We start from the raw sequence: 27,330 nt of genomic DNA, 5'->3' as shown, positions 1-27,330 counted from the left end.
ATCGGTGCACAATGAATGTGCATCGATGCACATTGCCCAGAACTGACATTTTAGCATGAAAATCATCAACTCTTCCCTTAATTCTTCTATTTTAAGCCCCTCATATGATATTAAACTCAACTACCATTACTTGAACCAACTTATATCCATGTAAATCATCTTTAACCTCAAAATCCTATCTTCCTTATGATATTCAAGAATTATACCAAATTTTCTATATGTTCTAAATCCAATTCTATCACTCCAAATCTCTTAATTTAACCATTGACAAGTCAAATTTAACTTCCAATTTAAGAAATAAACTTTATTCCAAGATTTCATTTGTAAACTCTAAATCTTTAATCTCTCCTAACTCCACCATCCTTTGCTTTTAAGATGATTTAAGCTTTCCTTAAGCTTAGTTATCATCTAATAATCAAAACCCAACCTTAAAATCAACAATTCAATTATAAACAAAGAAACTTACCTTTGAGCTGGAGCTTCCCGCACAAAGAAGAAAGGAGGAGAAGAGAATTCTGGAAACATTGTTTCCCTCATTTCCCACGTGTAAAATATATATATCCCCACTATCACATTTATTTAATTCCTTAAATGATCAAATGACCATTTTACCCTTTATTTCCTTTAATAATTACTAAATAACCTTCATCATATATATCCCATAATCATTGAACTATTTCTTTCTTCTACTTTAGTCATCAAATTCTAAAACTTTACAATTTGGTCACTAACCCATAATTTGGGATGTTACATTACTTACCAAATACTATGCTGATTCTCAAATCTATTAAAATCAAACTATTTTACCACAATATCGAAATTTACCTGCCAAAATCTCTGGGTCATCGAAATCTTCATCAATCCTTAAATTATAAACTTGGGCAGTTGATTGCATATCATGTTGAGTGAATGACTCAGATCGATTCCTTCTTTGACATCTATCTCTATTTCGTTGAGGTACTGTAATAGATCTTTCTCTTTGTACTGTCTCTTCAGTCATAAGTGGACAATCTCGAATAAAATGTCCAACATCCCCACATCTAAAAAAAGCTCCAGAGATTACTCTACATACCCATGTATGATTCTTTCCACAATATGAACATTGCCTGACTTGACTGAGATTTGATCTTCTATCAATAAAAACATCTGATTCCAACATATCATGAGTTAGAGAATCCCATTCCCTATTTTTCTTGGATGGAGAGGAGCTTGACGAAGCACCAATCCTTTTAGACTTCTAAACTCTCTGTTATTTAAATCTTTCATTCTGAGCTCTCTCTAGAGCTTTAGCTCGATCTTCTTGAAACGATGACAAATTCAAAGCTATCAGCAACTCTCTTAGCCTAGGGCGCAAACCCCCCACAAACCAGTCACATACATCCTTCTCAGTCGGAATAAGCTCAGCAGCAAAACGACTTAACTTATTAAACTCACATTTGTATTCATACACTGTATAATTCCCTTGTTTCAAATTCAGAAATTCTTGCTTCATCTATCTAATATATTGGTCACCAATATACTTACGATTGAATTCTTCCAAGAAGAATAACCAAGTCACTTGATCACTTCTTAATCTCATGGTGACATTGGTCTACCATATTCTAGCTTGTCCCCTTAACAAAGAAACTATTCCATCTAATTTCTCCACATCAGAACAGTGGAGCCCATCCAATATAATCTTAACATCGTTCAACCAAAGATCCGCAACAATCTGATCTTCTTCAGTTTCACCCTTAAACTCAGGTGCTCCTAAACCTTTCAATTCTTTAGCTATATTCATTCGAGGAGCTAAGGGCGTAGAGGGTTGAAAACGCGACAAAACAACATTTAACGTCTCAAAATATATCCCTTGATCTCTCACTGGTACTGCTGGAGGTGTTCACTCTTCACCATGCCTGGCCAGGGCAGGTGAATTGCTATTACCCTCAGGTCTATTACTTCTTCTTTCACAACGAGGACTCTCACGATCAGACATCTAATACATAACAATATAACTCTATTAGAAGACATCATACTCATAACTCTATCAGATCAGAAACTTTCACTTTTTGTTGGCATATACACCTTTTCAAAATACTCTTGATTTCGGTTTAAGCCTAGAATCGGCTAAACCTTAGCTCTGATACTATTAAATGTAACACCCCCAACCCGTAACCGACCTAGATACAAATCCGAGGTGTCACATTCACTAGTTAAAGCACATATTTTTATAAAAACCATAGAAAATTTAAAACTTCTAATCTATAAATAAATTCTTTTACATAAACATGTTAAAACTTTAACAGATTCGATCAGAGCGTACATATTTAATGACTTTGTTTACATGCCAACATACTAATTTACATAATAGAATATACTTTACAAGATATTTATGATCTCATCTTCAAGCAATGATATGTTGTTCTGCTGGGGCTAATCTTGATCCTCTTGCTTACCAAAACCTACGCGTAAGACACTTACACGCTAAGTCATAGACTTAGTGAGACAAGTAAATGCACAATCTAAACTAATACATGTATTCAGATATCATATAATACAAATCATAATTACACACCTATTGAACCAATCATTAACATGTTTATTATACTTATTTCCTTGTCATTATTTATATTCTATCATATGAGCATAGATTTGACATGAACGTATAATATAACTCCAAAACACAATAATACATGAATAATTACTAATGACATATCATACATAATCACATATATTCTCTTATCACAAAACCCAGATGCACTCATTATCATTCTTTTCTTTTCTATTATCATATAATTCTGAGCTTATCATTCATACATGTCATATAGCCCCAATATCATTTCACAATGAATACATATTATCATAACACATTTTATTATTTTTTTGAAGCCCATGCACTCTTTTGAGAACTTAAGGTATGTGAGTACATAGAGGTTGTGCACAATGTTGTCACACAGCTCGTATAAATCCCACTAGGGGCGCGTAGAATTTGTCCCGAGAAACCACTATGTCCCGAAGGACTACATAGAACACATATGTCCCGAAGGACCACGTAGAACCCTCGAATCTTGGCATGCCAACTATACCTAGACCTCTCATAACATATGACATGGGCAATATCTGTTATATCATTTCACATCTTCACATAGGCACCTAGCTTAATGTCACGTAGCATATTTCCATGTAATTCACATTCACGTATCACATAACTTTCCACTTTTACTTGTATTCTTTTTCACATAGCTCATATAACATACATAGCATATCGTGTAACATTCTCATAGAAACATATATGAGTCAAATCACTTTCACATATATTTTATCTCTTATGATCATATAAACTATTATCACACATACATGCATTCATAAGGTTCACATATAAAGATGCATTCAACAATTAAACTTATGCATTTACTCATATATTTCTAGCACCATATTACTACAGGATCATGCTCAGGTACTCTTAAACATCATATCATACTATACTTATATTCTTGTACTCATGTCATCTATTATCAGAATTAGACTCATCGCAAGTCTTAATTCCCTAAACATCATGTACACTTAATATCATGTACTCACATGGTCTCAATGAACACTCATAAGCTCTTGATTTTCCTTGCTTATCTTACTCTGTCGACCTATCCAAACTTTACTTTCAATCGATGTCTACATAATCATGTTTTGATACTATCAGTATCCAATTAATATACTTTAATCTATCATTTCATAGACTGAATAACGATTTATTTCATTTCCCATTGAAATGCATCGGTGCATTCTTCAGTGCATCGATGCATTCTTTAACATGTGCATAGATGCACTACCATGCATCGATACACAATTTACATTCGATGTTTTAATATTAAGGGGGTGCATCGATGCACTCCTTATGCATCGATGCATTAATTACATTCGATGTTCCTTTAATTGAGAGTGCATCGATACACATTGAATATGCATCGATGCACACAACCCAGAAATGTTATTTTAAGCACGAAAATCCTTACTTTAACCCCAAATACTACTTATTAATCCCTCATTATACCTTAAAACTTATCTATACATATTTAAACCTTCTTATAACACTATAACACTTCACCATCTATCATAATACACCAGAATTCTTGAATCAAAGAATTTCATCAAATTTTCCATATGTTCTAAATTCAATTCTATCACCTCTAACTTCTTAATTAACCCCTTGACAAGTCAAATCTATCTTTAGAACTTCAAAAACCTTTCCATAACAAAAGTTCATTTCTCAACCCTTAATCAAATTTCCTTTCTAATTCTCTCCTTTTGGTGTTTTAAGCTTATATAAGCTTTCCTTAAGCTTATATAACACTCAAGGAATATAACCCAACTTAAACATTCAAGAATTAATCATAAAAATTAAAACTCACCTTTGAGGTTTGAGCTTGAACCCACGGGAAGAAGAAATGAAGAAGGAAAAGAAGAGTTCTAGATAACTCTTCACATCCCACGTGTCTACTCTTAATAAGGGAAAGAAAATATCTTTTTAAGCTAATTACCATAATGCCCTTTACTTATTCCATAATTATAATTTAATCCAATACTGAAATAGTCCTATTTAAATTCTTAAACTTATCAATTTCCTTATATTGATCCTCAAATTCCAAAAATTCTCATTTTAGTCACTAACCCGAATTTTAGGATGTTACACGTCTGTTTCAATCTTTGAACCTAGTCTTCTGAATATTTCCTCTAAGCTATAAGCTACTTGTCTGTTACCTAAAGAAATATCAGTGGAACCTTAGCTCATCACGAAAACCTGTAGATGCTTGAATCAATGAGAAAATTTTTATGCTTGTCATTTATCTGTTTGTCATTTATCTGCATGTCCTTCAGCATCACCTGGTAGTTCTGTATTACCGAGCTCCCCAAATCTCACTCTTTTACTACCATTTTAGGTTAAAAGAATTGATCTAGTGCAGCTATCGACTTCAGTAATGGGAGTTCATTTAGCTTACCTTGCAGAGTACGGTATAAGCGTAATTAGGGGCATGTAGGTCACATTTGATTTTTATACTGAGTTTGTAACTTGTATAATTTTAATTTTATTTGTAATATATGAATGATTTTTAGTAGTTGTATTTTATTTATAAATTCTTTTATGATTTTACATGTTTTAACAAAAAAAATTTAAATTTTCCTAGATTTTTACTGTGGGTCGCTCCAGTGGCCCTAATGTGACACCTTAGATCGGATCAAATCACTCATATTGGTCTGAGGGTGTTACATTTTTTGTCTTAAATATATCGTAATTATTTGTTTAATTTATGATTCTAATTGTAAGCTCTTATTGTAATTTTGGATATATTTTTCTTAATAAAATTAACTGTTTTTTTTCTATCCAACAAAATTTATTATTATAAAATAATTAACAAGACATGAATGGTTACTCAATTCATGTTTATTTTGATGACTCAACTATCTCAACAACACTGTTTTAAAATTGAAGCATCAAATTATAATTTAAAAAACTCATTTTCTTATTAGATAACCAGGAGTGATTGCGTGTATAATATTCAACCCCTTTATCAAGTAGTTTAAGCAATAACATAGTATTCATGATCCAACTCTATATCATGACTACACATTTTAATTTTCAGTTTATATGTATCTTATAATTAAAAAACCACGCATATAATAAACAAATATTAAAATACAACACAAAGTAAAAATTGATATAAACATTGCATAAAAATATGAATGCTTTAAAATAAACAAAAAAATGTAATTTAGTCTAATAATGAAGATAATCATAAAGCTAAGAAACAAAATCTGTCATAGACCGAAGCCAAGGTTGGATAGTGTTTAAATAGTATCACTCAAAGGAGAGTTGGTTTAATCAATGGGAAAGGAATCAGCAACTAGCACTTGCTTGCCTAAATATCCTTGGTTGTTGCCTTATCAACTTGGTTAGCGGGTCTTTGAAAATTTCCCATCCAATATTTATCAATTTCTTATATTCCAAATTTTCATTACTAATAATATATGGATTGGCCATAATATTTTTTTTTGGTTTAATTCAGTTTTCTTGAACGAAGTTTTATATTTTAAAATCATCATCATATTTTATAATATATCTCGTATCTTACTAAAATATCTATTGTTTAACTAAATCCAATTTTCTGTCTATATGTTTCAAACTCCATTTGGCTACAGCCTTGTGTCATGGTAGCGGAAAGTGTAGTTGAAAGTATGGACATTTGGAAGAAATCTAGCATAACGTGACTATTCAAGAGATTTTAATGGCAAATATTTGATGCATGTGTTCACCATATTAAATGATGTTATATTAAAAAGAATAAGAAAATTTAATTTGATTTTAAAATGTCATTAGAAAAAAGATTGTTTATTTTAAAAACATAATTGAATTGTTTACTAAAATTTAATTTAATTTATATGGTTATTAGTATAGTAAAATATATATATGTAATCAGATATTTTTAATTGTATAATAATTTTTATATAGAGGGGGTAAAGATTGCAAGTTAACAAAAATAGTGGAGTTACCCACCCTTGCAAAAAGGGAGGCTAGAAATTAATTGGGAGCGGGCACCTCCATTTGAGATTCTTTGAGTTTCAAATAATAGGTAAAAGGTTAAATGAGTGAATGAATGGAGCTAATAATTCAGAAAGCTAGACCCTATAAATCAAAAGATGTCTAATGCCTACTCTTAAATGAAGAATAATGCTTAACTCTGCCATCTTTAAGTTTGGTGGTCAAGATTCCCCCCACTCATGTCAGCCCATATGCCCTTATCCTTTTGATTGCAGATGGATTAGTACGTCAATATTTATGTATACCCGTGATTAATTTAAAAATAAAAATAAAAATAAAAAACATTAACAGTCATAATTAACCCCAAAAAAATAAAGAATGAGATGAAACAGATGCTAATACTGAAACCTTTTTTTTTCAATGAACCATTTCTAGAAAAGATATATGCAGTTCCATTTTCAATTTTTTTTCACTAAATCTAACAAAGAAGGAAAAAAAATGTTTCATGACAGGTTAACATGAACACTGGCATTGGTAATAGAATCACAAACAGGGCAAGTGCCTACCGGAGTGGACCCACAAGCTGTACAGAGACAAAGATGCCTGCATGGCAGCAACAGCACCTGCACACTTGACTCCATCTCCCCGCACTTCCTACACTTCATATTATTGTTCCCCACTGCCGCACCACCACCACCACTCACATGTGGTTGCGGTGGTACCACCTTGCGCCACCCTTCATCGCTGCTTCCACAGCTAGACTCCGCATCGTCGGCCAACGCAGCAGCTGCTCCACCGCTCACGTGGCGTTCCTCGCTGACGTGCACCAGAACTTGTTCTAAATTGGTGCGCAGGGACTTGGCAGTGGCTTCGTTTGTTTGTGCCAGGTCTCTCCACAGTTGGTTCTCCACGTACAGGCTTTTAACCCTTTCTTGAAGAATCCAGTTTAGTTTCCCCATTCTTTGCATCTCTTCTTCTTTCTCCATCAGTTTCTTCATTACCCCTTCTTGGATGGCTGTAATCAACATTCTCCATTGGTTTTTTCTTCTTTCTTCAAGTTCAAACCTCACTTTTTCAGTCTGTAATAAATGCAAAAGATGTTAATATCAGTAAACTGCCTTGTTAACTGAGCATCAAAGGAAACAGAGAAAGGTTTTCTTTCGCATTCATTGAAACAGGTGTATTGAGAAAATCTGCTTTTTTAAAGAAACTTACGTGTTCAACAATGAAACGCTCGATTTCTTGTTGTTGCAGTTGGATCTGGGAGAGAACATCATCGTTCATAACAGAGGAAAATCCAGAAAGTTTAGTCTTTTGACAGACGGGATATGAATCAAGGCCATTGAGGAATGAATCTCTGGGCCTTTTTCTTGGTACTGAGACTGGGATATTCATGTTATATGTAAGGCCTCTGTCAGCTTTGTTGATTGAAGTTTTGGCTGAAATCGGATCACAAACAAAGGGCTGATACAATGGGAAAAGCTGTGAATCTTGTTGCATCGAACCAACCAAAGGAACACAAGCATCCATCTGGGTATCGCATATATTGCCACTCCCTTGATTTGTTTTCAGAAAACCTCTGCTACAAACAAAAACAAAACTTCATGTAAAAAAAATGAAAGCCAAAGAAAGGAGCTTGAAAACAAATTAAACCCATTTATAATAATAAGAAGAAGAACCTGTTGGTGATTAACTGAGGAGGGAAAGGGTTCATATGCGGAGCTTCAACCGCCATTGATAAAAAAAAGCTAAAACGGTAGGCTATATTTATTCTTTTGCTTCTGCGTATATCGCTTTGGGAATAATATATAGGGGAAAAGGGGTGGAGAGGAGAAAGAAAGAGCCTTTAGCTCTGAAGCACGAGAAACTAAGGTTTTTTTTGGGGGGTGTGGGGGAAGAGATGAGCATGCAAAACAAATAAAAGATAAACACAATATAGGTGGCGACTGGTTTTGAGAGAAAGTCGAGGGCAGACTTCGTTTGTTTATAATGAAAAAGGAAAGGGAATCAAATTGCTATTTATTGTACACAAATTACCAAACCAAGGGGTGTCAGCTTTTGTCATTGGATTAGATTTTGCTATTATTTACATCCTTCCCCCTTCTAGGGGATTTTTTTTTCTTGACCCCGTGCTTGTCTCGGTTAAAAAGTGGCCCAGTAGGGGTAATAAGAGAATTTCCATGTTACCTTTTCGGTCTGTCAAAACGTGGGATTTTTATTAACAAGAAACGATGTGGCTGTGATTTTAATCTGAGTAAATGACATGCGTCATATCTGCCACGTTTCAGCTCCATGCAGTTGTTCCACGTAAGCCTATCACTACGGTCCAGGCACCCCGCGTCATATAATTACCGCTGAAGGCTAATGGTGAACGTGACCAGTGATGGACCCCACTATATCATCGCACGTGCGAAGGCGGGATCTTTTTCTTTAATACAGTAATACTAACAAAGTTAAGATAAATTAATTTTTATTTAAAGATTAATTCACGGTTGTGGACCCAATTACGGTTTCTCCATTGTGCTACCTTTGTTTTTGTACCCTTCCTTTCTTTCTTCAGCTGTTTGTCTCTGTACGGATCATACCCTTAAATAACGTTTGTGGTTACGTTATCGGTCGCGTCGCGTTTATTACGGTTGTAGATATAATGAATATTATTATGGTCATTGTGGATATCGCGATCGTAATTTTTTTTCGAAGAGCTGGTTTTTTTTAATAAAAAACCTTTTAAAAAAAATTAAAATAACGGAATAACGGTCCGCTATTGCCGTGATTGGCCACGATCCGTTAAATTACGACCGTGATTCGTCGCTATTGGTGTGATCCTGCTTCACACCGTTATTTTCCGCGATAGCGATTTCGGACACCACCACGACCGTAGTATAACGGCTGCAACACCGCTATTCGACCGCTATTTTAAACCCTAAGTATAATATTAAGTTTATTGCAATGAAAGTAGTTATCTAACGTTTCATTATGTTTTCATTTTAAGGTTGAATCATCAATATTCATTAAAAATTATAATTTAATAATTATTTGATATAAGATATTAAATTTATTATACATTTTATTTCTTTGAAATAAAAATATTATAATTCTTAATTTATAAAAAGTCTTAATTTATACTTTACCAAAAAAATCGATCTCTAAATTCATACATTCTTAAATTCAAAAATCATCTTTCGACTGGAGATTCAGACAACATAATTCATCGGTTTGATTCAAATGACGAAGTATATTTACTGACGGTGACAAACCAATCGGTGTTGGCTACGAAAACAATGATTGAATGATGGAATGAGATTTGAGAGTTTTGTGTGATGACAATTAGAAAATGAAAGGGACTCATCTCTAATCCACCAGGGAAAAAGGATATAAGCAGTAGCAACAAGTGGAATCCTAAACAAGATGCATTGGAAGAGTACCGTCACTTTGTTCGGGGACAATCCACCCGAGGCAATACATTGGAAAGGATTATGGCAGGTTGTAGGAAGACAAGTAGAGGTACATAGTGCTTTCATTGCTAGGAAACGGAGTCGTGCAAGTACTAAATTCGCATTTGTAAGAGTCGAGAACAGGATAGAGGAAGCGAGGATTATTGAAAGATTGAATGGGCTCAAAATATATGTACTAGAATACTGCTCAAAACTGTAAAATGCAATTATATCATTGATTACAATCATGTGTTTACAAGGAAGCACTTCTTGCTTTATATACACCATGCTCAGCTTGCATGCATTGATTCTTTAACAACTAACCATCCTAACAACTTAACCATTGTTGCAACAGATCACAACAGCTGCTAGCCAATCTGCTAACCAACCTCAGCCTGCAATCTTGACACACACATTACTCCTAAGCACCACCTATATTCAATATTCCTCCTACTTTTTCCTTATTTTCAGCTGAACAAACCTTAACCCGATCACGAAAATATTCAAAAGAACCTCTAGCTAATGGCTTGGCAAACCCATATGCAATCTGATGTGAAGCTGGCACATATTGAACCTGTAGATGCTTGGCCACTACATTTTCTCGCACAAAATGTACATCGAGGTCAACATGCTTGGACTGTGCATATTAAATCGGGTTAGCACTCATTGCAATATCACCTGAATTATCACACCAAATAGTTGGTATTGTATCTGAGGCTTTAACCAAGTCAGCAAGAACAACATTAACCCAAGTCACCTCTGCAGCAACATCAGCAAGGCTCTTGTACTCTGCCTCCATGGTTGAACGAGAAACTGTCTTTTGTCTCATTAACAACCAGGACACCAAACAGTTACCAACAAAAACACAATGACTAGATATCGACTGTATGTTATCGACATCACCTCCCCAATTTGCATCTATAAAAGCAGTGATAGACAGATTAGAGCTCGCAGGAGAGAACAACAACTCATAGTCCATTGTGCCTGCTAAGTATTGAAAAATCCTTTTAACTGCTATAAGATGAGATCCGTGAGGGGCTTGCATGTATTGAGCGACCTTGCTCACACTGAGAGCCACATCAGGTCGAGTATGACATATATAAGTAAAGATCCAATAATGCTACGAAAATCATAGGCATCAACTAACGGGTTGCTTTCATCCATAGACAGTTTGTGAGCTACAACCATAGGCAAGGCAGTCAGATTAACACGAGTCAACTTCGCTTTTGCCAATAAATCTAGCACAAACTTCTTTTGACTCAAAATAATAGAGTTAGCACTACGCTTGACCTCAATACCCATAAAATAAGACAAGTCACCAAGGTCCTTGAGTGAAAATTGCTTGTTGAGTTCACAAATAATCACCTGTTAATATGATATCGTCAACGTAAACAAGAGCAAACGTGCGACTGCCAGCCTGATTGGTAACAAACAAAGAACTATCAGCTTTGGACCCTCGAAATTCCAGTGCAAGCAAGCTATCTCAAAGCTTGTTGTGCCAGTTACGTAGCGCTTATCGTAGGCCATAGGGCGCCTTTTGTAGCTTACAAACAAGAAGTGTGCCAGCAGGATCACATACCTCAAACCCAGGCTGCTGCTGCATAAACACGTATTCAGTCATCCTACCATTGAGGAACGCATTGTTGGCATCAATTTGTTGAAGTGGCCATTTCTTCAAAACTGCCAAGGACAAGATAATATTGATTGTAGAGAACCGAACCACGGGACTAAAAATTTCTTGAAAGACTTGCCCTGGTACTTGTGAATACCTTTTAGCAACCAAACGCGCTTTGTGTCTTTGCACAGTGCCATCAACATTATTTTTTATTTTGAAGATCCATTTACACCTTACAGCAGACATTCCTTCTGGAAGTTGGACCAGGGTCCAAGTTCCATTTTACTGAAGAGCATTAAGCTCATCATGGACTGTTGTAGTTAATTTTTCAGACTTTAATGCCTCATATACAGTTTCTGGATTTACTTCATCAAGGTTGCTGATGAAAGCTCTGGGCTTGAAGATAACGGCCTTGCTACGTGTGCACATCGGATGAATATTGGTTGCTGCATTCAATCATGACACAAAAATCGGCTCAGCTACTGACTGTTCAGGTACCTGAGAGTCATGGCACGCTTTTGCATCATGTATAAAAGTTGTGGGAGGACACACAGATGCTTGCGATGGAGAGGCGCATTGGTTATCAGCAGATGACAGGTTTGAACCAACATGCACAGAGGGAATTTGAGAGGCACTAGAGGTTGGTGTAACCACATGAGGAATATGCACACAGGAAGAACCCCTAGGCATACATAAGTTTTATGGTTGCACAACTATATCCAACGCAGACGATTGCTTTCTAGTCGAACCACGAGAAGACTGCAGCTCTGCAAAAGGAAACATTAGTTCATCAAATTTTACATGGCGAGATATGTAAACTCGTTCATATGCTGCCATACATTGATAGCCCTTGTGCTGAGGGTTGTACCCTAGGAAGGTACATTCTTGGGATCGAAACATGAACTTGTTTTTTTTGAAATATTCGCAGATGTGGAAAACACCTGCACCCAAACAACTCATGAAGTTATAATCAGGTTGCTTGTGAAACAACTTTTCAAAAGGTGAAACACCTTGTAACACACGTGTAGTGAGTCTATTAATGAGATATACAGATGTGGTTATAGCATAGGACCATAATTTCAGAGGCAAAACAAGCTGATCTAGTAGAACAAGAGCCAGCTCAATCAAATGTCGATGTTTTCGCTCCACAACCCCATTTTGCTCAGAGGTATGTGGGCATGTTACTCGATGAGCAATTTCTTCTTTAGCCAGAAGAGTGGTTAGTGGTTTATACTCATCACCCTAATCGCTTTGAATGGCTTTAACAACTAGATTAAACTGTGTAGCAACCATACTTTTAAACAGCTGAAACGCAGTTATAAGCTGAGACTTGTCCTTTAGCAAGTACAACCAAGAGTGACGAGTACACGTATCAAAAAAGGCAATGCAATACCAAAACCCATTTGAGGGAGTAGATGCTATCAGAAAACACAAGTTGGAATGGTTCAAAATAGACAATCTTTGAATGTTCAAAAGGCAGTTTATGTTTTTTCCCAACACCGCACGCTGAACAAATTTTATTTGCATCATTCGAAATATTTACATGCAGTCTATTACAAACTGCTTTCAAAGTAAGAAAAGAATGATGCACCAAGCGTCTGTGCCACAAGTCAAACGCCTCTGAGGTAGCAGCTAAACTAGCACTCGTCTGGCCCTTAACCTGATGCTTGCCATCAGCTAGCTCAAACGAGTAGAGGCCCCCATTCTGCTTCCCTCAAAGAAACACACTACTAGTAACTTCCTCCCAAACACAATAATCATTGGCATTAAATTCAAGGAATACTCGGTTGTCCCTAGCAAGCTTGGACACCAAAAGTAGATTTTTAGTTATCTTGAACACATGTAAGATATTAGTTAACATTAGTGCTTGGGATCGAGAGGATACCAAGGCAGTACCAACTATTTCTACATGAAGAGAAACAATATTGCCAACAAAGAGATTACCTGCTTCCCTATAATCAGAAGGTTATGCTATCTTGGTAATATCTTATGTCACATGATACGTGGCACCAGAGTCAACTACCCAGTGTTCGCGAGAGGAAGAATAAACTGCATTGGCTTGAGGAGGCATAATGGCTCTTCTTTCACTATAACAGTCATACTGAGTGCTTTCAACAAAATTAGCATTGTCAGGGCTAGCTTTATACCGATGTGTATCATTGTCATCACCAATAAAATCTCGATCAAACCGATACCAGCACTGTTGTACCAAGTTACCAACTTTACCATATAGTTAACACTGCACTCGGGGACGATCTCGGCCACGACCACCTGAGCGACCACCAGAGTATGATTTGTGATTGAATTCTTGGTTAGTTATTGGATCAGAAACAGCTCGATTCGTACCCTGTGCCACATGAACACTCATTAGAAGATTGTCTGCTAAAAACTCAAATCCAGTAAGCTGAGTTTCAGCATCAATCAGCATGTTGCTTACAGCATCCAGAGTAGGCTTTTCAAGCATGGTGGTTATAACCACCATAAACGACTGATATTCACGAGGCAGCCCTTTAAACACACTCACAATATGTTCAACTTGAGCGATAGGACTCCCACAAGACTCAAGCGCATCACACACTTCTTTAACACGGGTGAGGTAGACACGCATGCTGTCATCTCCTTTCTTGAGAGATTGATGCTTGTACAGCAAGTTCATTAATGATGTGGTGGAACGATTAAAAAAACTGAGTTACCTTACTCCACACAACAGCCGTTGTCGTTACACCAACAAATTGAGGTAGCAGTTGTGGACTAATGGTGGACAACAACCAAGACGTGAGGGTACTGTCTTGTGCCATAAAGTCCTCAAATGCTTCATTAAGTACGACCTCACCATTTTGATCAACAACGATTTCTGGTGGTACTGTCATCAAGCCAGTCAATATCTTTTCCAAGTAATGACTTCGAACTGTAAACAATATTTGTTGTTTAGACAGCAAGAAATTCATCTCATCCAAGATAACGTTCACTTTCTTGTTAGTGAACACAATCGAGCGCATCATCGAGCCTCCTCCAGAAGTTGAGGAGATATTCAGACTATCAAGAGCTATCACCGTAGTCGGAGCTAGAAGCCAAGATCTTCAGCGAATGATAGCATACTAAAATATTGCTCTAAACTGTAAAATGCAATTATATCATTGATTACAATCATGTGTTTACAAGGAAACACTTTTTGCTTTATATGCACCATGCTCAGCCTGTATGCATTGATTCTTTAACAACTAACCATCCTAACAACTTAACCGTTGTTACAATAGATTACAACAGCTCCCTAACCAACCTCAGTTGCAACATTGACACACGCATTACTCCTAAGTGCCACCTATATTCAATAATATGACAATCGGATTTTAGTGGAGTTAGCTAAGTATATTATGAGAGATTCGAAGGAAAAATCTGAGAGAAAAAAGATAGAATGGAAAGCAAAAAATGATGCTCCTATGTAGAATGGAAACCAAAAAATGATGCTTCTATGTTGGTGGAGAAAGCTCAATGGGAGATTAAGAGTCTGGAGATTTTGAGAAGGAAGTGGTGGGTAATGTTTACGAAGAAGACGTAGGGAAATTGATAAGTTGTTTAGTGGGTACCATGGCATCTCGCTGGCAGTATTGCTGATAGATTAAACAAATAGAGCTTGGGAGATAATAAGGTTCGAAGATTATACGGGAAATCATTTCTGCTCACCATTGAAGATGAAGACTTGTTCATCTTGCTTGAAGACCTTCAATGGTCGTACCTTAAGGAGATTTTTGAGGATATAACTATATGGACAGAAGCATCTATTCAGAAGGAAAAAGTAGTGTGGATCGAATTATATGGAATTCCTTTATGTTTGGATTTATGAAGCTCGATTATGCCAATAGGGGGTTAATTGGCTTTTTGAAATTTTAAGGAGTAAGGAGAGAAATGATTGACAATTTGCAAAAAGATTTATAGTGGTTCAACTTCTAAATTAAGGCTACATCCACTATCTAAGCTCCTCACTAGGATTTTCCAACAAATTCACTAATTTGTTATTTCTTTTTCTAGGATCAAGAGTAACCTTTACAACTCCCTAGTTTTTTACTTGGCTAAGCTAGAACCAAAATCCTTTTACAAAGGTGGAAAGATGTAAACAATAAAAAACCCTTACAAGGTAGGTGTTTACACAATTTAATTAACTAAAACACATTATTTACAAGAGAAAACAAAGAATAATGAATGAAATCTTTTATCTTGATGATAAATGTTTGGATAGGTGTTGGTCACATTATTTAAGTGTCTTGAACTTGTTTTTATATGTTAGAATGAGTTACTAGTTGTTTTTACTCGTTTAGGAAGATTTGGAGCCGTTAGAAAACTTTATGCACACAAAGTTTCGAAACTATGGGAAAATTTCGAAACTCTTCGAGAGAGTCGTTGGACAAATATGATCATTGGAGCTAAAGTATCGAAACTTTAGGGAAAGTTTTGAAACTCTTGAGATAGTTTTGAAACTCTTGAAAATATCGAAACTTTTTGGGAAACTGTCTTGGAAAGTATCGAAACTGTTGTAGAAGTTTTGAAACTTATAGTCAAAATACTCATTTTAAGGTTTTGATTTCACTTTGAATTATTTTTAAAATCTTTAAATAAATTCAATTTAGTCCAACAAACATTTTACCCTTATTTGTTATACCAAAATATAAGTTATATAATTTACAATGCTGGAACGAAATTACGCTGAGGAGATTGGCTAGTCTGTGGGGAAGGTTCGAGGCTTATGGTGAGAATATGAATCATGTTCTTGATTCTGAAAGAATTTCTATGTTTGTGACCACTTCTGTCAATTCTCGAATTGATGAAGTAGTGGATATTGTAATCGAAAATTTGAGATTTGGTGTCCGGGCGCTACAGGTAAGAATGATGGACAATTCACTGATTAAAATGAATGATTCAGTGAAAAATAAGTCAAAGGTGGCTGTAAATGACAAAGAAGATGTGGAGATTGGAAGTACATGTCATAATAGCTCATCGGAGAATCTTTTCAGTGATTTTTCATAGGCTTCCTTGATTAATGCTTAAATTATACATTATTTTATGATCAGTAGATTTTAGAAATATTGTTAAAACTGATGAAATTGTGTAATTTTTTATTTTTAGATTCATGATCGGATTAGTAGGCATGATTTTGAGCATGACGTTGCTGACGTGGCATCCAATCAGTAGCTTCTAGATTGTCTAATCAACAGACTGCAATGAAAGAATACTTAGCCGCATTTTTCAAATTCAAATTAGGATTTATTTTATTTTTTTTAGGAATTATTTTTTTAAATTTTAAATGTAATTTCTTAGGATTTTAGGAGATTATAAATACTTCATTGAGGTACGCCTATAGACATCTCAGATTGCTTGAGTTCTCTTTGTTCTTTCTTTCTTCTTTTATTATTTTTTTTACTTTTCTTTTTCAATTTTTTGCTTTTCAAGTTTACTTTATTTTCTTTTAAAATGATAAGTATGGCTTCTACCATGCTTAGCTAAGTTTTACATAGTCGAAGACCAAAACGATGATCGATTTTTAATCATGAGAATAGAAAAACAACTCATACCCTTTCGGGTTAAATTCTCAATTTTCTAGAAATTAGATTGGCGGATATTTTTTCTTAAAATCAAAACGCTTTCACTTCAATATAAATTTTGACTTGGATGACGTTATGATTTACTGTTGGGATTATAGAATCAATTTATTTGAATTCCCTTAAACACACATAGCGAATGGTATGTTAAGGGGAATTGAGACCGAGTTTGACTTTCATAGAGAAAACATAATTCGAGTTGGGTTTTTTCCTAACGCTTTTAAACTGTTTTGAGTTAACAACGATAGTCGAAGTTAATCCGAACAAGAATTACGATTCCTAAAATAGATTTGAGAAAATTAATCATCAAAGAGGAAAATGAGCTACAGGGATTCAACCTTCTGGACTCAAACCGACATTTAATTGAAAGAAAAATTATATTAAATGATCGATTGGAATTTGAGGCACGCGAAAGATTAAGGATAATTTCGTCATATTAGTTTTGAATTTTACTTTCTTCATTTCTTTATACTCTTTTGAATCATTATTTTCTTACTCAAATTCTCAACAAACCCCTTTTTACTTTAATTACATTTTTTGCCTATATCAGAGATCAAAAATAATCTTTTTAACATATTCCTCAATCTCTATGGATCGATCATTATTTTCTTTATACTATTATATTTATTTTTATTATTATATTTATTTTTAATGAGATTAAAAATAAATTTATTTAACTGTGAAAACGTCGTGTTGTTATTCCTCTTCGGTGAAGATGGGTTACGAAAAAACTGAGGAGAAGGAACCACAACAGTAGTTGACTCATTAAATGAAACGTCCACTTTAAATTGTTTGGGAGAACGTGATAATGATATTGTTGTGGAGTACAGTAGAACTGATGATGGTATGGGGAAAGATGTCGTTGTATATTTGGATTGAATGACCACGTGGAAATGCTTGAGGGTAGTGAATTGAGGACTAAAGATGTGAATCTAGGCCATGAAGTGAATAGCAATAATAGGCTTGGGTTGTTTGATAAGAATGGGGAGGAGAATATTAATAGGGCGGTTGTGGATTCCATAGAGGATGGGCTGAAGCAATACAATGTTAAGCTAATTGATGATTTAACTGGAATGAGTTTTACGATATCTGGGTCAAATGAGGGTGATAATATCAACGGGGGCTCTCGGTCTAAGAGGGTGAAAAATTCAGGAAAAAAGAAGGAAATAGTAGGTAAAAATCAAGCGGTGGATTTAGAGAAGGATACGTTGTTTCTAGAGCTGTATCAGATGAGAAACAATAGTGTTAATAAGTATGGTTCTCTTATAGACTTCTAAGATAAAATTCTCTCAAAGGCGAAGAAGAGAATAATGGACCGTGCGTTGAAGAAATTGAAGTTGAAGAAATCGGATTTGGTTTCCTCTAAATTATCGGGACGTTCTCTGTCAGATTCTGATTTAAAGGCTTGTTGGGCAGCTGTGACAAAGGAGGTTGAGGAGACGCTACTTTTGGGTAAGAAACTGGGTATTCAGATAATAGTGGGTCTCTCTTTGGCTAAATGAGGTTTCTATCGTCGAGTATAAGGGGAATCGGTGCAGATACTAAAGTAGAGGCACTGCGGTTGCTGTTGAAAACTCGTAAATTAGAAACGACTTGTTTACAGGAGACTAAGAAGGAGTCGATTGGGGAAAGGGATATTAGGAGTTTTTGGCAGGACTTTTTTGAGTATAGGGAATCTTCAGTTGTGGGTAGATCAGGGGGAATTCTTGTGGTGTTGAATAAAGGTAGTTTTCTAGTGGAAAGTTGAACTATCAAGATGAGATTTATCATTTTAAAAGGCACTTGGCGTCAACCAGAGTTATTCGAGAGCCACTAGCGTTGTGGCTGAGTTTGTGGGATTCGTATTGAATGGAGCTGGTGGGTTCGGGAATGTGTATCGTACAGTTGCTGGGGGCTTTAAAGCTATTTGTTCGAACCCTATTTTTGTTTCTAATACTGATATTACTGTTTTGTTTGGAATCAAGGTAGCGTGTGACATGTTTGTTGAAGTTGACTGGATTGGGAATACTTCATTAGTGCTTAAAGCTGTGTCAGTGGAGAATGATCTGGTTGGTAGTAGTTCTTTGGCAGTCAAGGGTGCTTCAAGCTCTAATGTTTTTAAAGGGTGGTGGTCATTTATTTTAATGCGCACTTCTTTGTGTTTTTGTTGCTGATCGCGCCTTATGGAAGGCTAATTAGCGCACGTTGGGGTTAGGAGTGTTGGGAAAAAAGGGTTATTTCTTACACGAACGTAGTTTTAAAATTGACATAAAAATAGCAAGATTAAAACCACCAAAGGTTGTATAACGGATAAACCTGTCAAACTATTGAATATTGAAACACAATGGAAAAGAACCGAATAAAAACAATAAAGGAGAGAACACACAAAATTTACGAGGTTCGACTAGAATATCGTCTACTCCTCGGGCACCACACCGGATGATAACTTCACTATATTGACAATATTACAACAAATGGAATTCTTTAGAATTCCCAAAGTGGGAGAATGAAGAATACAAGAGGAATAGAGAACTTGTTTTTGGGATGATTTCTAATGGAAATATTTAGGCCTATTTATAGTTGAGTTTTAAGAACAATATGTTCAAAGTTTGGCCACCTACCAAAGAATTTTTCAATGTGTACAAGTTAGCCACCAAATATGAAATTCACATGTTCAAAGTTTGGCCACTAACCAAGATGAAATTTCCAATAAGTTGGCCACTAACCAAGATGAAATTTCCAATAAGTTGGCCACCAACCAAGATGAAATTTCCAACTTGTCAACTTAATTTCTAGACAAATCTAACAAATCTCCACCTTGGCTTGAAATTACCAAGCCTACTCAACTTCTTCAACTCCCCAAATTTGTAGTGCCTCTAATTGCGCTCACAAGTTCCACACACCCGAAGGTGTTTATACTTTCAGGATGTTAATCAAGTTCAAACAATGATTGAATTTGATTACTGTTACCACCTTGGTCATCATATCTGCAGGATTTTCTGATGTCGTAATTTTCTGAAGTAGAATCTTTCATTCTTCAAAGATCTCCCGCACAAAGTGATACCTCACGTCGATATGCTTAGTCCTTGAATGGTAGACTTGATTTTTCGCTAAGTGAATAGTGCTCTGACTGTCACAATAGAGACTAATGTGACTTTGAACAACTCCCAAGTCTTCCATCAACCCGTTAAGCCAAATTGCTTCCTTTACAGCCTCTGAAACTGCCATGTATTCTGCCTCTGTAGTAGACAAGGCCACCGTAGATTGCAATATAGAATTCCAACTTACTGGGGCTTTAGCAAGAGTAAACAAATACCCAGTAGTTGATCGACGCTTATCCAAATCACCAGCATAATAGGAATCAGCATATCCAACCACACACTGACCAAGTGCTTCATCCTGCTCAAAAACCAACATCCACGGTTTGTTGGAGATACCGTAGAATCCATTTCACAGCTTGCCAATGTCCTTCTCTAGGATCATGCATGTACCTGCTCACAACTCCAACTACTTGTGAAATGTCAGGACGCGTACACACCATTGCATACATCAAGCTCCCAACTGCATTAGCATATGGAAATGTTTGGTATTTTCATTCATGCCAAAACATTGTAATACCTTTCTCAGATATTGCTTCTGTGTTAAACAAAGCTTCCCTCTCTGTCTATCTCTGCTTATCTCCATACCAAGAATCTTCTTGGTCTCACCTAGATCTTTCATCTCAAACTCTTGATTTAACTGAGCCTTTAATTTGTCTATCTCTTTTTGACTCTTCGAAGCAATCAACATATCGTCAACGTACAAGAGAAGATAAATGAAAGATCCATCTTTGAGATTTTGCAAATACACACAATGATCATATTTGCTTCTAGTATACTGTTGCCTCCTCATAAAGCTATCAAATTGCTTGTACCACTGCCTCGGAGATTGCTTCAATCCATATAGCGATTTTTTCAGCTTACAAACCCATTTCTCACAACCACCATCTTTGTATCCTTCTGGCTGATTCATATAGATCTCCTCTTCTAAATCACCGTGCAAGAAAGCCGTCTTTACATCAAGTTGAGCTAGCTCCAAATTCAACTGTGCTACCAAGGCCAACAATATTCTAATGGAGGAATGCTTTCACAACAGGGGAAAATACTTCATTGTAGTCGATTCCCTCCTTTTGAGCGTAGCCTTTAGCTACCAATCGTGCCTTGTAGCAAACATCTTTCTTGCTATGAGATCCATCTTTCTTTACAAATACCCACTTGCATCCAATGGCTCTTTTACCTTTCGGTAATTGTGCCAGTTTCCAAGTGTTGTTATTTTGGAGAGATTGCATTTCTTCATCCATGGCACTTTTCCACTTATCACTTTCTAAGCTTTGTATTGCTTCTTGGTAAGTGATAGGGATATTATCATCAACAACTGGAAGAGCATAGGCCACCATATCAACAAATCGAGCAGGTCTACAAATTTCTCTCATTGGCCTTGTAACTGCAAGTGGTTCTGGTGTCTCTAATGGTTATTGGGTTTAAACCTCTTCATCTTCTAATTCTTCTATTGGAGTTGAAGAATCAGCTGCATAAACTTTCGGGATCATCGTCTGCTGAAACTCCACTTGTTTTGGAGTATGCTCCACCTGCTACGGAGTACTACTTGTCTTGACAGCTTCACTTGTTACCTTCTTTACTAGGGCAAAATTCATCAAAGGTAACATCTCTACTACAAATTATCTTCTTGGTGTCTAAACACCAAAGGCAGAATCCCTTCACTCCATGGGTGATTCCCATAAAGAGAGCATTCTTTGCTCTCGGATCAAGCTTGGATTCCTTCACATGATAATAAGCAGTAGATCCAAATACATGTAAGGAATTATAATCAGTAGCAGGTTTTCCAGACCATACCTCAAATTAGGGATGGCAACTCAACCCGAATCCGACGGGTTCCGACCCGACCCGACCCGATCGGGTCGGATTTTTTTTAAAAAATTTCAGGTTCGGGTCGGGTCGGGTTTTTTTTAAATGTACTGTTCAGGTCGGGTCGGGTTTAGGGTGAAAAAAATCCGACCCGACCCGACCCGAAAAATATATATAATTTTATCCTATATATTTAGGGATAATTACAATAATGTCCCTCCATATATAATTTTTTTCAATTAAGTCACTGTTTTCATTGAATAAATTTTTTTTTATTATTATTTCGGGTCGGGTCGGGTTTCTAAGTCATATATTCGGGTCGGGTCGGGTGAAACCTTAATTTCGTCGGGTCGGGTCGGGTCACGGGTGAAAAACCCTTTCTTCTCGGGTCGGGTGGCCCAAAAACCCGACCCGACCCATTGCCATCCCTACCTCAAATGGTGTTTTTCCTCCTATCGCTGATGACGACAGACGATTGATGAGATAGCCAACATATGTCACAGTCTCAGCCCAAAATGCCTTGCCTAACCCAACATTAGACAACATACATCGAACTTTCTCTAATAGTGTTCGATTCATACGCTCTGCCACCCCATTCTGTTGTGGTGTATGTATAACAGTGAAGTGTCGAACAATACCATACTCATGGCAAACGTCAAAGAATGGGTCACTTTTATATTCCCCTCCATTGTCCGTCCTAAGACGTTTGATCTTTCTACCAGTCTGGTTCTCGATCATATTTTTCCATTTCAGGAAAATTTGAAGCACTTCATCTTTAGACTTCATCGGATACACCCAAACTCTTATGGAAAAGTCATCTACAAAAGTTACAAAATAATGGTTTCCTCCCAAAGACGATGTCTTTGAAGGACCCCATACATCTGAGTGAATATAATCTACAATACCTTTTGTATTATATATAGTGGTGCCAAACTTCACTCTCTTATGCTTTCCCAGAACACAATGCTCGCAAAAGTTTAATTTGCAAGCCTTTGCAGCTTTCAACAATACTTTCTTTGCCAGAATTTGCAAGGATTTATCTCCAGCATGTCCCAACCGCATATGCCACAACTGGGTTACGTCCAAATCATCACCTCCGGAAGCTACTGCAACTGCTCTAATAATTGTACTACCTTGGTAGTAATACAAATTATTTTTCCTGATGCCCTTCATCATCACAAGTGCACCATATGTGACTTTTAAAACTCCATCTCTCATAGTGACTACTGAGCCTTTGGATTCCAAGGCTCCTAACGAGATGAGATTTTTCTTCAATCTGGGCACGTATCGGACATTCGTCAGAACTCTGGTTGATCCATCTTGATTCTTCAATCGAATTAAACCTATCCCAACAGTTTTACAGGCATTGTCATTGCCCATATAAACAACTCCTACATTTAGTTCCACTAAATCGGAGAACCACTCCCAATTATGGGACATATGATAGGTTCAACCCGAATCTAAAATCCACTCATCGGAATAGAATGTTGTTGATGAAGCAACCAATGATATGTCAGAGTCATGTGCATCATGCTCTGTAACACATGCATCTGGAGCAGTTTTTCCTTTCTTCTTCAGCTTCGGACAATCTTTCTTCCAATGGCCTTTCTCATGACAAAAGGTACATTCATCTTTTCCCAGTCTGGACTTCGACTTTGATCTCCCTCTCCACTTTGGTTTTTGACTTTTCGAGCGACCTCTTGCCACCATGGCATCGCTGCTTCGTACTTGCTCTCATTCTTGGTTTTCTTCTTGAGTTCATAACTATACAAAGAAACAGTTACATCTTTAAGGGTAACATTATCCTTACCATGAAGTAACGTTGTCTCAAGGTGCTCAAATTCATTTGGAAGAGATGACAATAACATCAAAGCCAAATCTTCATCTTTGAAGGTTTTATCAATGCCCAATAAGTCTTCTACTAGCTCATTGAACGCAGTGATATGTTCATTCATATTGGTGCCTGGTTGATAATCAAATCTGAACAATCTTTTCTTCATGTGGAGATGATTATGAGAGCTTTTCTTCAGGAATTTTTCCTCCAAAGCTTTCCACATCTTACTTGCAGAAGTCTCGTTCTTGTAGCCATACTTCTGCTCCATGGAAAGACAATATCGAATCGTGCTGCAATCCAAACGATTGATTGTTCCCCATTCTTTCTCCTCTATATATTCGGGTTTTTCTTCCTCAATGGCGATGTCTATACCTTGTTGGAATAAAGCGTTTAACACCTCGCCTTGCCACATGCCAAAATGACCGGATCCATCGAACAACTTCACCGAGAAATTTGCATTTGACATCACCCTCCTCACCGGTCCAGATAAAGAGCTTGATGTCTCAACTGATCCGTATTTTGGCATTTTAATTCTAACAAACAATATTCAATATCACGAACTGTATCTTTTCAGCAACGGAACCACCATGATAACCTTAACTGAAGCTCTGATACCAATTGTAGGAGAAAACGAGTTATTTCCCACACGAACGTAGTTTTAAAATTGACCTAAAATGTCAAGATTAAAACCACCAAAGGTTGCACAGCAGATAAACCTGTCAAACTATTGAATATTGAAACACAATGGAAAAGAACCCAATAAAAACAATAAAGGAGAGAACACACCAAATTTACGAGGTTCGACGAGAATATCGTCTACTCCTCGGGCACCACACCGGATGATAACTTCACTATATCGCCAATATTACAACAAATGGAATTCTTTAGAATTCCCAAAGTGGGAGAATGAAGAATACAAGAGGAAGAGAGAACTTGTTTTTGAGATGATTTCTAATGGAAATACTTAGGCCTATTTATAGTTGAGTTTTAAGAACAATATGTTCAAAGTTTGGCCACCTACCAAAAAATTTTTCAATGTGTACAAGTTAGCCACCAAATATGAAATTCACATGTTCAAAGTTTGGCCACCACCAAGATGAAATTTCCAATAAGTTGGCCACCAACCAAGATGAAATTTCCAACTTGTCAACTTAATTTCTAGACAAATCTAACAAGGAGGTCTGTTACTTTTAAAGTGTAGTGGTAATAGAAGGCAACTTCTAACATCAAGTTTAGGATTATGTGATTTGTTTTGGGCTCGGTGGTGCTGTTTTGGGAGGAAATCTTACAGCATTGGGAGTGTTCTGGGTGGATGTGTTTGGTTCTTTTGCTCTAGAGATTAATATGTATCCCAGCTTTGTTTTCAGTTGGTTTTAATTTGTATTCATTATCTTCATCCAGTTTGGAGGTGGCCAAGTCTTGTTGTTGTTTTTGGTTCATTGTCCTCATCTAGAGTGGAGGTGACTAATCTTTTGGTTATTGAAGATTCCAATTTTCAGCCTGATGTGAATCTTCATTGTGCTCGTTACCCTCTGTTTTTGAGTGAATAGTGGCAGAAAACCAGTCAATACGAATGCTACCCCTCCAATGAAAGCTTCCGAGGATTAAATCAGTGGTTGAATGAATAGGGAGGTAATTTTTTATTTTGTCGAATGGTGGTTGACAAAGGTTAATGAGAAGATCTCGGTGGAGGCTGCAATACAATTGTAGGAGTATGAAGAGAAAGAACTTATACCGTGTCATTGCATTAAAATATAAATCCATATATTATTCAGAACGTAGGACAAAGCGCTCATTATTATATTTTTCTTTTCACTTAGTGTTCATAGCAACATGCCATGATTGAGAGTTTTCTGGTGTTTGGAACCAAGAGAAAGGTGCTTGGATGGTTTTCTCCTTGCTGCACAGTGCCATTTTGTTGGTAGCATGCAATAGTTCAGTCGGTTGTTGTGATGAGAGTTTACTAGTGTTTGTTGTTATTTGGTGAGTACGTTGTTGGTTCTTTCCGAGTGGTTTTTGTTGCGTTTTTTTTTTCTCTAGCCGTGAGTACTCTTTTCTTCCATTTAGGTCTAGGAAGGTTTTTAACAAAGAATACGAATTAGGTTATTCTTTATTAATAAAAATTTTTTCCGAGAAAAAAATAAGATAAATTACAAATGGACGACGTCCGATGAAAAATGAATAAGAAATGATATAAACATTTCAAAATGTAAAAGTCAAAGGGCTTATGTGATCAAGTCCTCACACATAAAAAATTTCACAGACATGAATTGGATTTTGAGGTAATTCATTCCTCCGGCTTAAATTCTCTGCACGTTGACACTTCTCACAAGATTTACAAAATAAATAAGTGTCACAAAATAACGTAGGCCGAAAGAAACCATATTCCAGAATCTTACGAATGGTACACTTTGGTCTAAAGTGACCACCACATGAATAAGAGTGACAGAAATAAAGTATATAATTTACCTCTTCCTCAGCGACGTAACGTCTAATTACCTGATCCGAGCATTGCTTCCAAAAATAAGGATCATCCCAAATGTAATATCATGATTCTCGCTTGAACCGATTAATTTCAGACTTAGGTAAATCTAAGGAAATCTTCTCGAAGCGGTGGATCGAGACTGATTTTTGCGCCAATAAATCATAGGTTTGTGAAGCGTAGGCGATAACATGTGGTTCATTGTTGATTTTTTTCTATCGCAGAGTAATTTCTATCGGTGGATAAAAAAACAATTACTTTAGTTCCTAATAAATAAGATCTAAATTTATCTAAAGCAAAGACAATAGAAAGTAATTCTTTTTCTATCGCGGAGTAATTTCTCTGAGCTAAATCATAGGTTTGTGAAGCGTAGGGGATAATATGTGTTTCATTATTGATTCTTTAACCAAGAACTGCTCCAACGTTTGTATCTGATACATCACACACATAAGCTCAAAATCGTATTCCCAATTTGGTGCTTTGACGACTAGTGTCATGATTAACTTTTTTTTAAGTACATTGAATGAATCTTTGCACTAAGGATTAAAGTCAAAGACTTTATCTTTTTGTAATAGCTCACATAATGGTCACGCTAATTTTGAAAAATCTTTAATAAATCTACAATAGAAACCTGTATGGCCAAGAAAAAAATTAACCTCCCTCACAGTTGTGGGGTAAGGTAATGAGCATATATAATATATATTTTGGCTTTATCAACAACAATACCATCATATAAAACAATATTCCCTAGAATTAATCCCTTATCAACCATAAAATGACAGTTTTTATAGTTCAAAATGAGATTGAATTCTAAGCATCTTTTAAGCACTTTGGTCAAATTGTCAAGGCACTCACTAAAAGAATTATCATAAACCGTAAATTCATCCATGAAAACTTCGATGCCCTTTTCCACATAATCGGAAAAGAGGCTCAGCATACATCTCTGGAAGGTATCTGGTGTATTGCAAAGGCCAAAG

The 27,330-nt window shown here is 36.3% G+C and overlaps 1 protein-coding gene across 2 annotated transcripts; it reads right to left on the bottom strand.

Moving 5' to 3' along the window:
- Positions 1-6,978: 6,978 nt before the first annotated feature.
- Positions 6,979-27,024, bottom strand: LOC120148487 (BOI-related E3 ubiquitin-protein ligase 1-like). 2 transcript variants are annotated; one of them, XM_039161592.1, is made up of 4 exons: positions 27,019-27,024; positions 8,191-8,259; positions 7,727-8,093; positions 6,979-7,590 (listed from the first exon to the last, which is right to left on the bottom strand). In XM_039161592.1, the coding sequence occupies exons 2-4, from the start codon at positions 8,244-8,246 to the stop codon at positions 7,015-7,017; spliced, it is 999 nt and encodes a 332-aa protein (XP_039017523.1). In that variant the 5' UTR covers positions 8,247-8,259; positions 27,019-27,024; the 3' UTR covers positions 6,979-7,014. The 2 variants fall into 2 exon arrangements, with proteins under 2 accessions (XP_039017523.1, XP_039017524.1); XM_039161593.1 differs by having other exon boundaries at positions 7,727-8,090.
- Between the last annotated feature and the right edge of the window lie 306 nt (positions 27,025-27,330).

Source organism: Hibiscus syriacus, unplaced genomic scaffold (genome assembly GCF_006381635.1).
Source record: "Hibiscus syriacus cultivar Baekdansim isolate YM2019G1 unplaced genomic scaffold, ASM638163v2 tig00110962_pilon, whole genome shotgun sequence".
Lineage (NCBI taxonomy): Eukaryota > Viridiplantae > Streptophyta > Magnoliopsida > Malvales > Malvaceae > Hibiscus > Hibiscus syriacus.
This window is presented reverse-complemented; position numbering and strand designations above follow the sequence as displayed.